Raw genomic sequence first — 18,761 nt, 5'->3', positions numbered from 1 at the left:
GCCGCTTTATTTGATTTCATTTCAGTTCTATATTTAGAGGCTCCATGAACTGACACAACAGATGTTCTGCGACCAGAGTCCAGAGGCCAGATTGTTCGCTACAAACCATTCCAGTGAAGGATATTTTGATTTGCCTCTCATGCCAAGTCGACGTGCCTTCATGTTTGGAAATACATTTTTCATGATCTTTCCAAAGTCCGCCGCACTCAATGGGTGGTAGCAGAGATTGTCACAATAGCTCCTGAAACAAACAAACAAACAAAACAAACCAGACAGAGGCAGACAGACAGACAAGACATTGGAAATCTCAGTAAAACCAAATAAACTGTTAAATATCAAATAAAGACAATCATATCAAAACAGTGACATCTGGGTGAAGACGTTCCCAAAGAAATCGGAACCATTATTGGTACTTTCAATTGCAGTGAATGAGTAAGTCAAACTGTGTGTTACGTAACAGTCACATAGCATTTCAGACTTTCCGTTCTAGTGTTACCAACACATGGTGCACATCTTTTCCCATGCTTTCTGCATCTATTTATATTGGTGCTTGGCTGGCAGTATGTAGATCCTTTATAGCTGGCAGTATGTAGATCCTTTATAGCTGGCAGTATGTAGACCCTTTATAGCTAGCAGTGTACGGTAAAGGTTTATTTATTTAGTAACAGCCAAATGTTATGTACTTTCATAACATGTATCTCATGTCATAAAATAAAACGGCCATACAAATGTGTACCTTGTTCTTGTGAAACCTCCTAGAAGTAAAGTACTCATGGAAATCAAAAATAAATCAATTTATTTCCACCTGGAATGGAACCTATCAGGTATTCCAACCTCCCTAAAATACCTGTACACAGTGCTATCAATATGTTTCTAAATTGGTGTGGTGTCCCTTTCCAGAACATCAAAACTGGACAGATTTTTGTTTGTATTTAACAGCGTTATTGATTTGAAAATGACCCGAGCTGGGCAAAGTCCCCTTAGATTCACACTTCCCTATGTCCCCTTTCTCAGTCAGATACCCACTTGTACTCGTCATAGACCTCCTGTTTGGGCAGAGAGGTTTCTGGGTGTTCCTCTAGGTGATTGCGGATCCAGTTGAACGCGTGCATCTGCTGAGTGCGACTTGATGACATTGAGCTCTGATCACTGCTAGAGAAAGCAGGAGAAAATGTTTTTTTTTGTGATTGTATTGTAAATAACCTGACTGTCGGATGTACCTTTCCCGCCCCATTTTTCCAACCCAACCAACACACATCACCCCCATGTCTCCGTGTTGTAAGTGAGAGGTTTTATGTACCATGACAGTTCTCCAGGACTGGCAGACCCTCTCTCAGTCCTGATGGGCATCGTGTGGAGTGTTGGGGTGGAGGTGATGAGGATTAAATGTGGAGAACAAGTAGGAATTGATCATTGTATGATATTGACAACATCAATGAGCAGCGTGTGTGCGTTTGTGTGTCACCTGATCCTAAAATAACTTCAAGCCACTGCCCCTGGACACTTGGGGAGATGTGAGAGGATTGGATAAGTTCAAACAATATGGGGAAATTCCTCTTAGCCCATCAGAAATAAAGCTATTATAGTATTCCTCAGGCCTAATACATATCCAATCATCTCAGATCGACACACATTCCTAGGGAGTAGGGGTAGTGTCGATTTGGAATTTACACACACACACACACACTAGAGAGAGAAGACAAATCTACATATTTTGCTAAAAGGTCAAATGTGAAGGGTTGAGGAAAGATGTTATTAATAAGTTATTAAGGACTTTCAATGAGAACACACACACAGGTGGTAGTCAAGTGGGAAGTCAATATCAAATATCATTTTTTTTTTTTTTAAATGACAAAGATTATTTTCTATTAAAAAGATAATATTTGAACACACATCTAATTGGTAGTCCTAAGTGGGAATTCAATATCAAATCAATCAATGCAATGATAAAAATGAAAAAAAACAGCCAAAGCTTATTTGCGCTCTAAGGGAGAGTTTAGCATAACGAGCAGAGTTTGACATAACTACAGTCCAAGCTAATGTTGACAAGCATTGTAGTAGATGTGGTGCAGAACATCTATATTATGCTACTAGGCTAATGGATAATGGGGAAGATGAACAACAGGCTAAGTCATGTGCAAATGGCGTGGAACTACATGCAGACATGACAATGAATGAAATGAAAAACAATGAAAAAATGATCAATTACCTTTTTTCACTGTTGCTGGGACCAGAAGGCAACTTAAGGTAGAGGTAGAGTTTCTCGATGTCTGTAAACGTCTCCACATCTTGCTGTAAAAGCGGCGCACAGGGAAGAAGAGGGATTTAATAACAAACGTGTTAACTTTTGTTTTGCACGTGAAAAAGATATTATGTTCTGTCATCCCTGTGAGTAGTAGTGTTCATGGTAGTGTCTTTATCACTCGACTCCACTGACTTAACATGCTCTACTGACATCTCCCTCAGACCAAACATGAGAAAAGAAATGCTTCTTTTCATTCTCACTACTACAATAATCCACCAAGATACGTTCCACAAAGGCTGACAGGTTGCCTTCTACTCCAGCTTGAAGAGCATGAATAATACAGAAACGTTTCCTATTTAAAATGATCCATTCTTAGTCTACTCTCCACTGAGTGAAGTCAGGTGCTTTCATTGTTTCTGATGTAGTAACAAAGAAAGCTAAGTGTTTCGTTGTACAATGTAGGACATTTTGAAGCACCATCAGTGTAAAAATGTTAATTAAACAGTTATGAAAATGTAAGACAAAGACTCTTCAGTTCCAGTGAAACCTAAAACAACCATTTCAAACAGCCCCTTTAGTTCGGTTGGACTAGTTTGAACATTATCAGCACCCGGGAGCACACGAAACAAATATTTTTGTCCAATAAACAAATTACTTGCATGGACAAGTGTTTTGGTTTAGTTTAGGAGTTTTAGTTAATTTGACAATGTGAAACCAACTGGACCAAATACATTAACAAATAATCAAACTTATTCGAACTATAGTTCAAAACTGTGTGAAAAACACAACACACAATGTTCAGGAACAAATACCCCCCCACACACAAGAAAACAAAAACATGGATGATCCTGCAAATGAGATTAGGGATGTAAAGGAGAGATTACAAAATCCAGGAAGAGAGGGAAAGGGGTGGAAATTGCCACAGAGAGAACCACTGATCTTGATGAGGTCTCGTTCAGAAGGATCCTGGATGCATCCTGATAAAACAGTGCTCGAGCTAAGATCAATGTGGACGAGTGTCAGGATAAACAAAATTACACAAAAACCTTCAACCTCTTGGATTCTGAATGTTTCTAAAAACGGGTGTGTGCAGTAAATACCACAGGGTGTTAAAGATCAACACAGGGGGTCCTCATCCCTGCCACAATGACAAAAGCCATGAGGAAATCTCTTAATGAGATCAAACAAATGTTTCCAACGAGGGGACAGGGTTAGTGTGTGGTCTGAGTTCGGTTCGCTAGAATTCCGAATGTCCAGTTCCCTTTTTTAGGGCAATGTGAACACTAAACTTCCCAGGTTCCCTTGTCATTATTCCCGCACCACACACTAGACTACTGCAACACTGTTTCCCCAGCCATAAATCCTCACATTGGTGCCACAAAGAGAAGATGGTGATGTGTAGGTTCACAGAAAATATATGTGCAGTTTTTGGATATTGGACACTGTTTTGGGATATTGATTTTAGCGCTTGTCAAGGATGCACAGAAATACCAAAATGTGTGTGGAGTTTTTAGTTCAGATTTGTTTGAAATGTGATCTATAAGCTAAGAGAGCTTCATAACTCGATTGTGTGGTTTGAATAGTGTGAGAAGACATCATGAGACATATGATATCCGTTATTTTAAAGAGGACTATATGTGAAAACCCCTTAACAGAAGACCTTGAAGGAACATAAGGATAAATATGAGGTGATGGAGCCCTGCAATATCCAGAGGGGGTTGTTATAACTTTAACAAACACTGATACCTGCTAACCTAACAAACAGACAGTCTTTGGGGGTGGAAAAAATGCATTTTAAAGTTCATTACTTTCTATCTCTTTTTAGACAGTTATTTGCAGTTAGTCAAATAATGCTGGAGGCAGACTTTTCCATGTGAATTCAGATGAGGGTGTCACACAGACGTCTTCGACTAGGGTAGCTGGGCTACAGCACTATGACATGTTTTACAACACATCAACATACATTAACTGAGAAAACCGTTTCAGTATTTGGAAGCTATTTCACTGAGTGACTTTGGAAGGCATGCCAAAAATTCCCCACCAAAACAGAGGAGGTAGCCTAAATCTGGTATTTGTATTTTCAGGGTTTTGGGGTGGGGGGAGAGGGTCTGGCACGTGCAGCACTGGGTCGCACAGATGTCGTGACAGAGGGGCTTTGGGGCTGTGTCACGCCATGATCTGATCTCCACTGCTCAGTGACCACCTCCACTCCCGCCGGGCATTGCACTAGCAGCACTACAACAGCAAGTGGCCACACATGCCACAGATAAGTACAACTTACAACAGTAAACAAACAAGCAAGCACTGGATCACGCTTGCACTCTTACTCACTGTTGGTTTCTTGCTTAAACCTCCCTCTCAATCACACAGACACAAGCTTTGAAACGTGCTGGCGCACACACACACTTAAGTCCCCGTGGATTGATGGGGAATTTAAACATTTTATGGTTGAGGGAGGAGGCAAAAGGAATGGCAAATAAGTCTGCCTGCACAACCGATTGGCAAATGTATTGCAAATTGATAAATCATGTGACTAAACTGAATAAAAAGAACAAGAAACTACACTATAAAACAATGACACAGAATGATAGTAAAAAGCTTTGGATCCATAATAAATATAAAACACACACACACACCTAAGCTCAGCTGTGAAACACAATACACAGACGCAAAAAATAAACAAAGCACAATCTGTATCTCACCCTCTCTCTACCCCAGTACTACGATGGATAATGCCAGTTGAACCCAACCCAGTTCAGTGTTTGGAGGATGGCTGGGCCCAGAGCTACAAACAGGAAACAGCCCTCTCCAACACGCTGCTTCAAAGGGAATAGGGAAGATGATAGGGCGGGGCAGGGGTGATTTAAATTCTGCTGGAGTAGAAGGCGGCAGACGAGAGACTTTGGCTCCAGGCACAACTCCCCAACACGGAGCGGGAGGGCCCTGCAGGGGGAGGAGCAGGCTCACACATCATGTTCTGGATTCTTGATGAGCTGCACCGTAGTGGAGCTTTTGCACCAAAATAAAAAACATCCTCATCTGAAGGGCCCATGGTGCCTCTGTCTACTACACAATATTCACTGTTTTAAAACAGTAACCAACATGTGGTACGATTGTTTTTTCTAGCACCTAATTATTCTCTTTTTTTTTACAAAAACAATTCAGAGGCAAACACTGAAATGAATAACGTTTATTTAACATGAAGCTGTGTGTGCAATGCACTATTAATTCAAGACCGATTGATGGACCACGACGACAGCATCTAAAAGCAGAAGGGATACAGACAGTCCCATGGTATTTCAATGACCCAACCAACCCCCCATAGAGGAAGTCATCGGAGGTAGCAATAATCCGAGGAATACCTAATCCGGGGGCTAGCAGAGCGGAGCGGCCAGTTAAGCTCACGTAAACAAGCTTTTGTTTAAATGGTGTCTGCTGTAGGACACCAACGCTAGGGAACATCAGACCACCAGACCAGTGCTTTACATTGTGGTGCGGACTGCAGTGGACAGCCAAAACAGCCTGAATGTCCAGAGCAGCATCTCTGACACCAACATTATGGAAAAGAGTTAAACACCCAACACATGACCATAAAGAGAAGCTCTAGGTGCCATAGCAAGGAGGGGATAAACATTCACACACACAACACAGAGATGTTGACAAACATGTCTTGACGGCATGAGTGCACAGAGCCAGACAGCCATAGTCAGGTCTGGGGGGGGGGGATGTTTGTGCACAGCGCCGGCAGACTGAGATAAACTGAAATCCCCTTGTCGTTAACCCTTTCCCCTGGACTGGCCTCTGCTAGCGGAGTGGTCAGCAGCCCCCATCAAACATAGTCACAGCGTACATACACACACACACACTGCTCCCCACCCTGTTCAATTGGTTTCTAAGAATAGACGCATTCGCCCCTCTGTCTTTTCTATTCGCCTCTTTGTTGCTAGGGGAACGGGAGCTCACCAATGGCTAAAGTTATCAGCCACTGAGCAGCGTAAGCGATGGGGGGGGGGGGGAATAAAAATGGCTCACAGACAGACGTCGTGGAGCCAACTGGACTCTCCTTTTAGAAGGAGAGTCTCATGGAGTGGAAGCGAGTAAACAGACACGCTGCTCTACGTTACACACCCTCTGTCAGACAAAGGAGCCATGACTACTATTGGTCCTTCACTGGCGGAGCAAAGGACATCACACCCTGCTGCTGCCAGACAAGCCCCACTACTTCACACAGCACACTTCCAAAGTGGAAGTAAGGACAAGTCTATGTTTTTCAAATACTCAAACCAGACTACAATGAAAGACCAATACAAACTCAACTATGTTTATATGGACAGGGTTGGGGAGTAACGGATTACATGTAATCAGTTAGATGTAAGGGATTACAAAAAAACTAACTGTAATCCGTTAAATTACCAGTAAAAATATTGTAATCAGATTACAGATACTTAAAAAAAAAAACTAGATGATTACTTAGAGGATTACTTTTAAATTCAGAAAGGATGTTTGTGAAAAAAACATTCAAAACATTCAAATCAGTATTTAAAAAAGGTGCAAGTTTATGTTCGTTCCACCTGAGCGAGTCTGACAAGCCTGAGACCACATGATGACACGCCAAATGTGTGATGGATCGCGGAAAAGTAGCAGGAACAGGCTTTTGCGGGCTAAAGTCCAAGCTGTCTTCCAATGATGCGACTGCTGTCGGCATCCAAAGATTATCCAACTTGAATAAACGCATTGGAGGTAAGGATGACAGCAGTGGTTTAGTCTATGGCAATACGGATATTGATATCTACATAGCGTATTGATGTGAATTACACTGCTACTCTCGCATTTAGCCATTTATGCCTTATGGATTGTGGTTGTTGTGGATGGCTGTTCAAATATAAAAATATGTATTTGAACCCAATAATGGTTGAATTCAAGAAGTTTAAGTTGATTATCAATCATTGTTTTTGAAACCAGTGGACAGAGTAAAAATAGCTGCACAGTGCGGATCCAAGCCTGGAATACAAGTCGGCTTTTTCTCTCTTCGGTAGTGCTCAAAGCATGCCATTCCATGAGCACAGCATTTCCTTTTCAACTCGGATCAATGAGCCCAATCAGTCCTCCATGACGACAAAATCATAAACAGAGTAGGGCTGGCTAATAACTCCTTAGTTTTGGGGTCATGCTCAGGTAAAACAATTTGGTTAATTTATACTTCCAAGTCCTATTCTGAAGATCAAGGGGTATAACATTTATTGGAATGACTGGAATTCTGATAAAATTATATCTTTACATTAAAAACCAAAGTCTATCATATTATATGTAGTAGAAAGCGATGGGTTTGAAGAAGCCTTCATAACCAACCCATAAAGTAAAACTTTACATCCGTATGTGGCCAGCTATGTAAACTTTAACATTGATTTATCCTGCAATAGATGTCGTTCAATTGGCAACATACATTTTTGTCTTCTTCTAATGCCTCTTAAGGGGAAAGTAATCTTAAACGGAATGGAATCAGATTATATTACTGAGTTTGGGTAATCTAAAAGTTACGTTACTAATTACACTTTTGGACAGGTAACTAGTAACTAATGGATTACATTTAGAAAGTAACCTACCCAACTCTTTGGGGCGGCAGGTAGCCTGGTTAGAGCGTTGGACTAGTAACCGAAAGGTTGCAAGATTGAAACCCCGAGTTGACAAGGTAAAAATCTGCCGTTCTGCCCCTGAACAAGCCAGTTAACCCACTATTCCTAGGCCGTTATTGGAAATAAGAATTTGATCTTAACTGACTGTCTAGTTAAATAAAGGTACATTTAAAAAATTAAATATGGATACCAGTAGTCATCACTGCTTGGAAGTACAAGATCCCTCACTGTTGGCAATGGTTTACTTTCATTACCGTTGGTAATTATTTCAGTATCAAAGTTTTATCCCATCATGCAAGTGATAGTGATTGAAATAATTACGTCGTAACTAGGCAGGCTTTGAGAAGAGGACCTGTGTCTTCTGTATTGGGCTGGCCGATATGGCCTAAAAATCTTCTCGATTATGGGCGATTCACAATATATGTCTCTATTTATTTGTTTAATCTAAATAAGCTTTGATGTACAATTAAAAAGGTAAAATACCTTGCATTTCAAACAGTCAGGAATAATCTAATGAATTCCGGGCTTGTAAAATTACATCTAGGTTAAATCTAAGCCTTCCACAACCATAAGACCCACTAATAATTGAATTATTTGATTAAAATAGTTTAACCTTTTTTTTTGCAATAATCACTGATCTGGATTTTAAGTCTAGGAAAATGCCAATTTTGTTACAAATGTAACCAGAACCATGCACATCCACTCATAATGACCAAATTCTGGTAGCAGGCATTATAGAACATTAACACGTCTCATAAACAATCTCAAGCACAAGCCTACGTGCTTGAGATGGTAGCCAGCTAATCTTTATATTTAAAGTCTAGAGTACTTGGATCTATTTGCTTGCTAACAAGGTAGAACAGTTGAACTGTTATGAATACACCCTCCGGTCCGTCTCCAACTGTTTGAACGACATAGCCTGTTCACTTTGTTTAGATGTTAAAATCAAGTGGCCTACCTGGATTAGATGCTTATTTCTCAGAATGAGAACGAGTTGCCAGTTCCTTATATAAATGTGTATTTTCATGCTCATTGAACATTTTTAAAACCCAGACTAGACAGCTAGCACATAACAGTATGTGACTAAAATGCTGCTAGCAGTAGGTGGTACCGCAATGTCTCGCACGACAGAAACTGAGCATACATTTTCCACAATCATGTTCATTGAGACTCTCGTTTTAGTAGGGTCTGCTCTGTTCTAAATGTTGGGAGTTGAGACATAAAAAGGTTATCGTTAGAGGGGAAATCTATCAATTCTGTTGGACCAAACCTAAAATGCAAATAGCAAGTTGAAACTGCTTGTTGTCAGAGAGGTTTAAGTGATCTTTCGGCTTTGTTGTTGTGAGTGGCAGGGGGAGGGGCTTGGTGTCTCTGGCGAGTGGGAAGGTGCAGTGTACACAGCACTGAAGGATCGAAGGAGACGAGACCAAAAATAAATGCTCATAAAAACATTGCGCTAAAACATACATTCAAATTAATTCCATATATTACCCAGCCCCACTTCTGCAGTCATTCAACATCAGCCACTTACAGACCTTACATCTCTGAAGTCCATTTGTACTTTGACTGGCCTGGGTCGGAAGACCCGACAAACTACAGCAAACAGCACCCTTCGCAGGGCAAGGGTCCACACTTGGGATGACAATCCTAAATGAGTCAGTGTCAGCAGACAGTCTACACTCCCCTGCACCTTCACAAGGCCAAGGTTAAATACCCATCCACCACCATATATCAGTCCCCTCGGTACCAACAACATCAACAGAACAATTATAGCCTGGTTGTATTCTCACGCCAACAACAACACTATAGCTTTTTGTTGGGTGAAAGACAAGTTCATAAATGGCAGTTACACAACTAGCTATGCTATGTGTCGGCAAAACTGAGCTATGGCGTCAACCCGACAACTTTATTACCGAGTCTGATACCATCTAGGAGAATGAGCTAGACGTGAGAGGAACCCTGATTGGTTGTGTTGAGGCTCAGAGAAACTGAAAGCTATTAGAGGAAACGATAACACACAGGGAGATAAAATGGTAATTAACGGGTTAAGCCGCTGGTTACATTGGCTTGCTACTGTACATGATATCTACTTTGTCTCAACCACCTGGCAGATGACCTCTCTCTCTCTCACATCACAAGAACCATTAACCCCCAGAGTCTTCCAACTAAACGCAAAGCTCTACAGCGAATGAATATTCACACAAAGGGCAGCTATAACTGAGGACATCTGAACAGAACCAGTTCGATATGAGGCCAGACACCAGAAAGAGATGCATCATGTAGACCCTGATGGTAGAAGACTATATATATATTACTAAGACATTAATAGTGGAGCGTAGGCTGGGCATTAGTGATTCAACACACACAGAGGTGGGTTGCTCCACTGAAAGACTAAAAACGGCCACCTCTCCCCAGAGACCACTCTCACATCTCCATAAGACACAGTCTGAGGCAGGAAACAACCACAGTGTATCAACACAAGTTTCATTATTGATGTGTGTTCTACTTATCACCTCCGCTGACACATTCAAAGTCTGTAAATGAAAACAGAGGGAGAGAGCGCGGTTAATATTAGACGCTAGTGCTTTCCCATGTCCTCTAGAAATCCTTAAGAGGCAAAGAAAACAAAGTCTGTCGGAATTGAAAAACACAAGACCCATGTGGAATACAACTGAAGGCATTAACCTTTAATGAGCGCAACTGATGCAAGGTGGCATGTGAGATCGCAACATTTAGCGCCGTAAAGCTGACTGGAGCAGACTGGAGCAGACTGGAGCACGGGAGCAGACTGGAGCACGGGAGCAGACTGGAGCACGGGAGCTCATGCGTGTATTGCCGACTCTGGCACCTGCCATGAACATGGAGACTTGTGTGACACTTTAGGGCTCCAGGGATTCTGCACTTAACATTACACGAGACAGGACTTTAACCACAGGGATTGGGGTCCCCTTTCACTGAGGAGAGAGAGGCAAGGCAGGTCAATGAGGACAAACACCCGTTGACCTCCTTATACAGTGGGGCAATTGTGCAAGTTCTCCCACTTAAAAAGATGAGAGAGGCCTGTAATTTTCATCATAGGTACACTTCAACTATTTTGTCTTTACACGGCTCAGTGAAATCATAGGATAGGGTGAGGTGGCTTGGGGATAAATGTCCTCAGTGATTCCCCATCTTAACAGACATTCAGATAGAGGCGAACAAGGCATCCGCAGGGAGGCATGTCATGAGTCTTATTGCTAATCCTGTCACATTCAGAACATACAGACCAAGGTGGCATTTGCATGGCTCTGAAACATAATACTACTTCCAACACCCTTGGGCCCAGTTCAGCTGAGATCTCCCTTCATTCAAATGCCACACACACACAAGTGCGCAGGAACGCACACACACACACACACACACACTTAGCGCATCAGACTTAGCTCAGGAAGTGTATTGAAGCATTAACAAGTGATGCTTTAATAACAATCAGCTTGGATCACCAAGTTACCCAATTGTAAATTTAAAAAAAATAAATCACCATAATTTGCAAATAAATTCATAAAAAAATCCTACAATGTGATTTTCTGGATTTTTTTTCTAATTTTGTCTGTCATAGTTGAAGTGTTTCTATGATGAAAATTACAGGCCTCTCATCTTTTTAAGTGGGAGAACTTGCACAATTGGTGGCTGACTAAATTATTTTTGCCCCACTGTATGTCTAGCCTGAGTGCAAAACGCAGGCTACAATGTGGCAGTGGTGGTGGGTGATTTGATTGCTTTGACAGGTCTAGCCGTCTATCCTCAACATACCTGTTGGTAAGATACACCTCTGACAAGCTGAAGCCCATCCTGCAGTATTGACAGGTTTCCCAGAGTAACTAGAGTGTAGCCTTGACCTCTGCTCAGTCTCCTGCCGGCAATGCACTGGATCTTACCTTAGTGTTGTATAGCACCCATCTCTATTGACAGGCAAAATATTTCTATACTTGGTCCATTACAGTACATAGGCTAAATCCTCACGTGAACACACGTAAACATATTGAACTTTCAGGTAAGCCATGTGCTGCAGATGTCAATAGGAGATTTGTGTGAACGTTTGACTGAGTTATGTTCAAGTATGTCAAGGTGGGTTTTAGATGATAATGTATGTTCAATCACACCGTGGTTGACTGAATTTCAGTTGAAGGCCAGAACCTATGAGCAAAAACACAAAGGGCTAAAAAGATGAGGTGATGACAAAGGGACATGACCACTGGTTTGGTTACAACACCAAGCACAGATGTAAATCATTTCATCCCATCTTCTGGAGACCATTACGAGCCAAATACTGTGTAGTATAACTATAGGACTCATGAAGTAAGATTAAATGGGTTAGTGGAGTTTCAGTGAGATCATTCAACAGGACTGAGCAGTATTTTGTCAGCAATAGCCGTTTCATAACAGGGCTACTTTCAGCTCTGACATCAAGTGTGGTATAAATAAGTCAAACATAGGACCACCTGTTTAAATACTACATTCAGAGTAGATGGCAATGCTGCTTCTCTTCATCCTCTAACAGTCTCACAACACCGGCGAGGTGAGATAAGCACAGAGATTACATTTCAGACACCTAATTGACCTTACCTTATGCTTACCTTAAGTCAAAAACCAACCTTAAACATTGGGGGGGAAAGTATAAGAATTGTGAACAGCGCATACAATGTGGTTAATGACAAGGCTTTATGACAAGGAAAACTCACCAAAATATTGTCCACCTTTGACTGTACAGATTTACTGAAAAAAAGAGAAACATAGGACAAATTAGTATGACAAGTATAACGTGAGCACCATGCATAAACCGGATGTATTAATAAATCATTGTAACCTAAGGCATGAGACAACCCTCCCACCCGCGTCTCCCTGGTCATAACCAATATATCCCAGGAACATGTTGTCTTATGTAAAAATGGATACAGACACTACATAAATGTCCTATAGCACTCAATGCCTATTAATAACACCTCCCTCAGAAAGTCCTTGACAGTCATTGAGGGGACTTCAATCCAGTACCCGGGCCTAATCCATATAAATAAGTACCGTAAGATCTGACTTGACCTCAAGGCAATGTCATACTGCTAGAAACACAGAAAAGAAAGTCAACCTATCATTAATTAATCCCACAGCATATTAGGCAAAGGACCTATAGAGACAGACAAGCTCTCTCAGACAGAGAGTTAAAATCAAATAGAGAAAACGGACTCACTGACTGTTGGTTACAATTGTTCAGACAGCCTGCTACAGTTCCTCACAGTGAAGTGAGCGGAGAGGCTGCTAATGCTTTACAGTCAGAGATTATCGTGGCCCCTTGCTGAGTCCGCCCACTCAAAAACAACACACATCTACTCCCATAGCCTGAATTGACCCAATTTCCTCTCCATAGACTTCAGAAATATCACGTGAGGCAAGGCCAAGATATTGGTGTGAACCACAACTCAAAAGGTTGAGAGATGCCGAATTGTAAAAAATTATCGCTCAGTGTGTGTGTGTGTCTACACATTCTGCAGCTCAAGAGGCGCGTGGCGTGGTCCATGACAATTCTCCAATTGAACCACATGGTAAATCCCTCTCTGTGTGGCTCAGCCCACATTCAAGTCAGTTTACCTGGACAACATAGTAGGAGATGGTAACTTGGCTCTCATGCAATGGCCTCTCATACTACTATGAATCGACGCAAGAACTGGTCATAATGAGGCAGGCTGGTCCTATTTGATCATCTACTACAATGAAGGGGCAGAACCTAGGACTTACTTATTTGTTAAGTAAAAGTAAAGGTTAGGTTCAGATGTCAGGTTGTTGCTGTGTGATATGGGGCCAGGTCAGACTGAGGGGCTGTTACTAGGTTACTCAGGGCAGGGCAGAATCAGGAGACTCTTATTAGCGGTGACAGAGAAAGTAAGCTTTAATGGACTGTTACTAGGTGATGCCAGGATTTCTCAGTGTTGATAATAAGCAGGTCTGCCAGGTTCCTCTCATTAAGCGGTTTCTAGGTAAGGCCAGGCAGGTACCGAGAGAGCGCCTCGTTAAGTCATTGTTGCTGTGGGGAGCTGGGAGGGGATTGGGAAAGGGGAAGACAGGATTTAGATTCTCCCTGCCAGCTCCTTACTGCACATTACTCCAGTTAAATGTTCTGCAGCAATTATACCCCAAATTCTGGTCACACAGAGCCCCTGACTGAGCATGACTTAACAAGCTCTGCCTAGAATCACTTAGTCTGGAGTAGAACCTCACTTGGCAGGGTACACAATAATGTTGATGACTGGCATTACAAATGGGGTTTAGGTGTAAATCAACCTGCAGTATAAAAATGGCACAGATTTCTCTGACATTATTATAAATAAAATAAAAAATTCCTGTGGGTCAGAGTCTGAGTTTGTGTTCCTATAGAACAGCCATCCCTTCCGGTCCCTAAATTCTGAGTTTGGTGATAGTCATGTGAATCATGGACCCATTACTATGCAATAAACGTACGTTGAGACTGAGGAAGTCTGGTTTCTAAACACATCCTGTTGAACCCTGGGCTGGCAGTAGACTAGCGCAGCTCTGAGTAATGAACCCACTCACCCTGCCTATGTTGGCCTAATTCATCTATATCCAAGCTGCACTAGGTAAACTTCAACATGTCTGATCTAATTCTTTTAGTGGCATGCACCAACCACCACAGCTTGAGATTTACATGATTGATTGTATATATTTGCAGGATTTTGTCTCTCACAACAACCTTTCAGCACTAAGCAGCCAACTGCTGCGTGTATTGAATTACCCTTAGCTACCCAGTTCAGAAACCCTTGAATGATCATCAACTAATGTGCCTACATCTACCACACAACAGGTCTTAATTCAGCCTTTTAATAAATCATTCTGAAACGTTGAGAGAGATAAGAGTCTAAGTCAAAACACAAATCAACATTCGAAAACGATAACTGGTAATATATGAAATAATAAACACTAAACCTAAAATGTTACATTAATAGGGACTGTGTGTATCGTTTTTTCCTGAAAAGCACCCTGATTACCAAAGGCAGCAGAGCAGACTGTTTGCCCCCCCAGCTGGCCCCTCTTGCACTCCCCATACTGAACGTAAACAACAGTCAGAGCCGCCAGGAAGGGGCAGCCCGGGCTGCTCACTGTCCACCACCCTGCCTCAATATGGCTGCTTCAGGGAGAAAGAGGATTGCCTGACATTCACCTCTAAAACTCAGCAACCGCAGACAGTGGCCTGACACTGGGGAAGGCTGGAGTACGAAAGCTGTGCTATTCTGAATGATCAACGTGGGTAAACCCTCCAACGGCGGAGCAGACATCCAACCCTGTTGAACCTCTCGGATCTCATATTCTTCCACTAGAGAGATGATGGTGAATCTTTTAAACTGAAGTCTGACATACCATCAGAACAGCCACCAAATTGAGTGTGGAGCAGATACAGCCCACTACAGTTCAGTTTCAACTGAATAGCACAACTGGGAGTTAAAGTTCATAACAACTGGCCTATAAATCAGATCTAACATAACTTTCAAAGATTTAAAGACAGTAGGTCAACTGTTAAATATAACTACCACCATAGACATGAGACCTCGCTCCACTCCAGTCAGTCAAACGTTGAAAGTCACCATTTACCCACACAGAGGTTTTTTTCAGGACACAGACAAGTCTCATGGCTGGTGAAAACTCAGTGAGTACGGGCTTAACTGATTGTCAGTGTACAACTCTATTAAAAAACATATATATATATAAAAAGCACAAGCCATCGGGTGCTGAAAGCATAATCTTCTACACACCTTCCTCCCTTTTAACTGGCACCTTGTTTGAGTGTGCAAATACTCCCAAGCATAGGAATGTTGTGGGTCTCCCAACTGCATTAATTAGGAAGAATTAGGGCTGACCTCATTTAGTCGACATGCTGTTGGTCGACCAAAATGTCTTTAGTCGAGCAGTAGCAAACACTAAAACCATGGTGTACAAGACAACTGTCCGGTTTGCGCGTCTGAGTGGACAAATCCATTGTGCAGGCCGTAACAGTCCATCACTAAAACATGTGCTACTGAAATTGTATATGGTTAAAGACAATGGTGCAACATTAATAAACCCCAACCTAATTAGGTCTATAATCAATAGCCTAACTGTTAAAATATGCCTGGCTTTATAAAATCATCCATATATAATCTATAGAAATAAGAAATCCTGCTTCTGTTGCCTATTTGAGTGTTTGTTTAATAGCCTACTGATTCCGTGAGCACCAAGCATCACGCAACCACAACATGTCGGATAATTAGATAGACCATTTCGCAAATTAGACTTAAATATATATATATTTTTAAAATATTTGCTATCCTGTAATAAAGGCTTTACACTGTTTTGTTAGAACAGGATCTTTGGCATTACTTATAATTACATTTTCAGATAAATTATAATAACCCTCCTTTTCTTGATCTCATTATTATTACTATTATGATGATCATTATAATAATAAGTAATGTCATTATCATTAGAAGGCGTAGTATAGCAGCCTTGTAGAACCACCATTGATCGCGCTCTAGGCCTAAGAGAGCATCCCGTTTAGTCTTAATACCGTAACTTACTTCGGCCTGTTTAAATACTTACAGTGCATTCGGAAAGTATTCAGACCGCAGACTTTATTCACAATTTGCTACGTTACAGCCTTATTCTGAAATTGATTAAATCTACACACAACACCCCATTATGACAAAGCAAACAGGTTTAGAAAATGTTGCTAATTTATATTAAAAAAAAAAACCTATTACCTTATTTACATAAGTATTCAGACCTTTTGCTATACGAGACTAAATTGAGCTCAAGTGCATCCTGTTTCCATTGATCATCCTTGAGATGTTTCTACAACTTGATTGGAACATTCAATTGATTGGACATGATTTGAAAAAGGCACACACCTGTTTATATAAAGGTCACACAGTTGACAGTGCATGTCAGAGCAAAAACCAAGCCATGAGGTCGAAGGAATTGTCCGTAGAGCTCCGAGACAGGATTGTGTCGAGGCGCAGATCTGGAAAACATTTCTGCAGCATTGAAGTTCCAAGAACACAGTAGACTCCATCAATTCTTAAATGGAAGATGTTTGTAACCACCAAGACTCTTCCCAATTAAATAAAAGGTTATATTTATGAAAAATAAATACAAACAATAATACTTATTACTTTTTTCAGCGGCAGGGACTGGGAGACTAGTCAGGATCGAGGGAAAGATTAACGGAGCAAAGTACAGAGAGATCCTTGATGATAACCCGCTCCAGAGCTCTCAGAACCTCAGCCTGTGGCGAAGGTTCACCTTCCAACAGGACAACGGCCCTAAGCACAGAGCCAAGACAACACAGCGGTGGCTTTGGGACAAATCTATGAATGTCCTTGAGTGGCCCACCCAGAGCACGGAAATGAATCAAATCGAACAGCTCTGGAGAGACCTGAAAATAGCGGTGCTGTGACGCTCCCCATCCAACTTGACAGAGCGTGAGAGGACCTGCGAGAAGAATGGGAGAAACTCCCCAAATACAGGTGTGCCAAGCTTGTAGCGGCATACCTAAGAAGACTCAAGGCTGTTATCACCGCCAAAGGTGCTTCAACAAAGTAAAAGGGTCTGAATACTTGTGATCAGTTGTGTTTTTAATACATTTGCAAAATGTATTTTCGCTTTGTCATTATGGGGTATTGTGTAGATTGTTTTTTCCCCCTCAATTGAATCCATTTTAGAATAAGGCTGTCACGTAACAAAAATGTGGAAGTCAAGGGGTCTGAATACTTTCCCAATGCACTGTGTATAGGCTACTGTATCAATCATTCATGGCATCACACAGCATATGAGTCATTCATGATTTGAAATGTAATCAAGCATTTTAGTTATAAAATAAAACAAAGCAACCCTTGAAAATAAACCGTTCAATTTCGGCAATTGCATTCACAAACACATGTGACCGTTTTTAGTCTTTGCTGTAATAAAAGGCTTTACAAAAAAATCTAACATTACAACATACTCTTGGCTACGCTTATAGTTTATTTAGTGACGTCTCTTGATCTCCAGTATTTTCCACAACAAGTCAAAATGTATTCCACACATCTGATTTCCCCTTTACCTCTTGAGCAACCAGTAAATAAAGATTCCCCCGTTTAGAGTTTGTCATGTCCTCTGCATCCATTTTGCTGCCATATGTGTTATCGTGATCGGAGTTTGCTACAACCAATTTATTGATGTGATGATATGCTATAGGTTAGGCCCTATTGGTCTATGTATTGCGATGCATCCACGGATCACGTAAAGATAGCAAGGGTTAAGGGAAAAGGGAATGTTTCCCTAAACAAATTAGGGATTTCAGTAACAGAACTTTTCAGTCAGAAATGACTGGTCGAAAGAACAGACTACTCTCGTCCGATGAAGAATTTTTTTTAGTCGGGGACAGCCCTAACAAGACTGCATACATTTTTGTAACAAGTTCAACAACGAGGAAAGGGTAGAATGTGTGTATCAGGACAAGGCATACACACATAAAACGAAAGAAAAAACAACTTTTCTAGATAGTAGGCCTACCTCCCTTCAATGTGCATGCACTTAAACTAATAAAATGTCCTTCAAGCACAGAGCCAGAAACAAAAAATTACCCGTAACACATTTTCAATTGACATTCCTGACATTTGTTAAATGTTCTTCTGTTGCCTTTGAATTTACAGGCATATCTAATCTTCAAATAATGTGATGTGTTCACAGAAATCAAGCCACAATGCTTGTTCTGTTGCGTCGCAGGTTTGTATCAGATTCGCTCCAAGCACAAACCAATTCTAAACTGAATTCCAAAAGTTCCTTGAGAGGAAGGTGAGAACGAGGGGGAAAAGAAACAATAT

General features: G+C 41.3%; 1 protein-coding gene across 2 annotated transcripts in view; it reads right to left on the bottom strand.

Annotated features, from left to right (window-relative positions):
* Positions 1 to 18,761, bottom strand: part of LOC115112283 (DNA-binding protein RFX7-like) — a 44,094-nt gene that overhangs the window by 11,152 nt on the left and 14,181 nt on the right. Inside the window, exons 2-6 of one of the 2 annotated variants that reach the window (XM_029639237.2) lie at positions 12,600 to 12,633; positions 2,210 to 2,292; positions 1,301 to 1,339; positions 1,027 to 1,152; positions 125 to 241 (exon numbers count right to left, since the gene is read on the bottom strand). In XM_029639237.2, the coding sequence (XP_029495097.1) occupies positions 125 to 241; positions 1,027 to 1,152; positions 1,301 to 1,339; positions 2,210 to 2,292; positions 12,600 to 12,633 (399 nt within the window). The remainder of the gene's footprint in view (positions 1 to 124; positions 242 to 1,026; positions 1,153 to 1,300; positions 1,340 to 2,209; positions 2,293 to 12,599; positions 12,634 to 18,761) is intronic. The other variant, XM_029639238.2, reaches the window with a different exon arrangement.

This window comes from Oncorhynchus nerka, linkage group LG27, assembly GCF_034236695.1.
Source record: "Oncorhynchus nerka isolate Pitt River linkage group LG27, Oner_Uvic_2.0, whole genome shotgun sequence".
Classification (NCBI taxonomy): domain Eukaryota; kingdom Metazoa; phylum Chordata; class Actinopteri; order Salmoniformes; family Salmonidae; genus Oncorhynchus; species Oncorhynchus nerka.
This window is presented reverse-complemented; position numbering and strand designations above follow the sequence as displayed.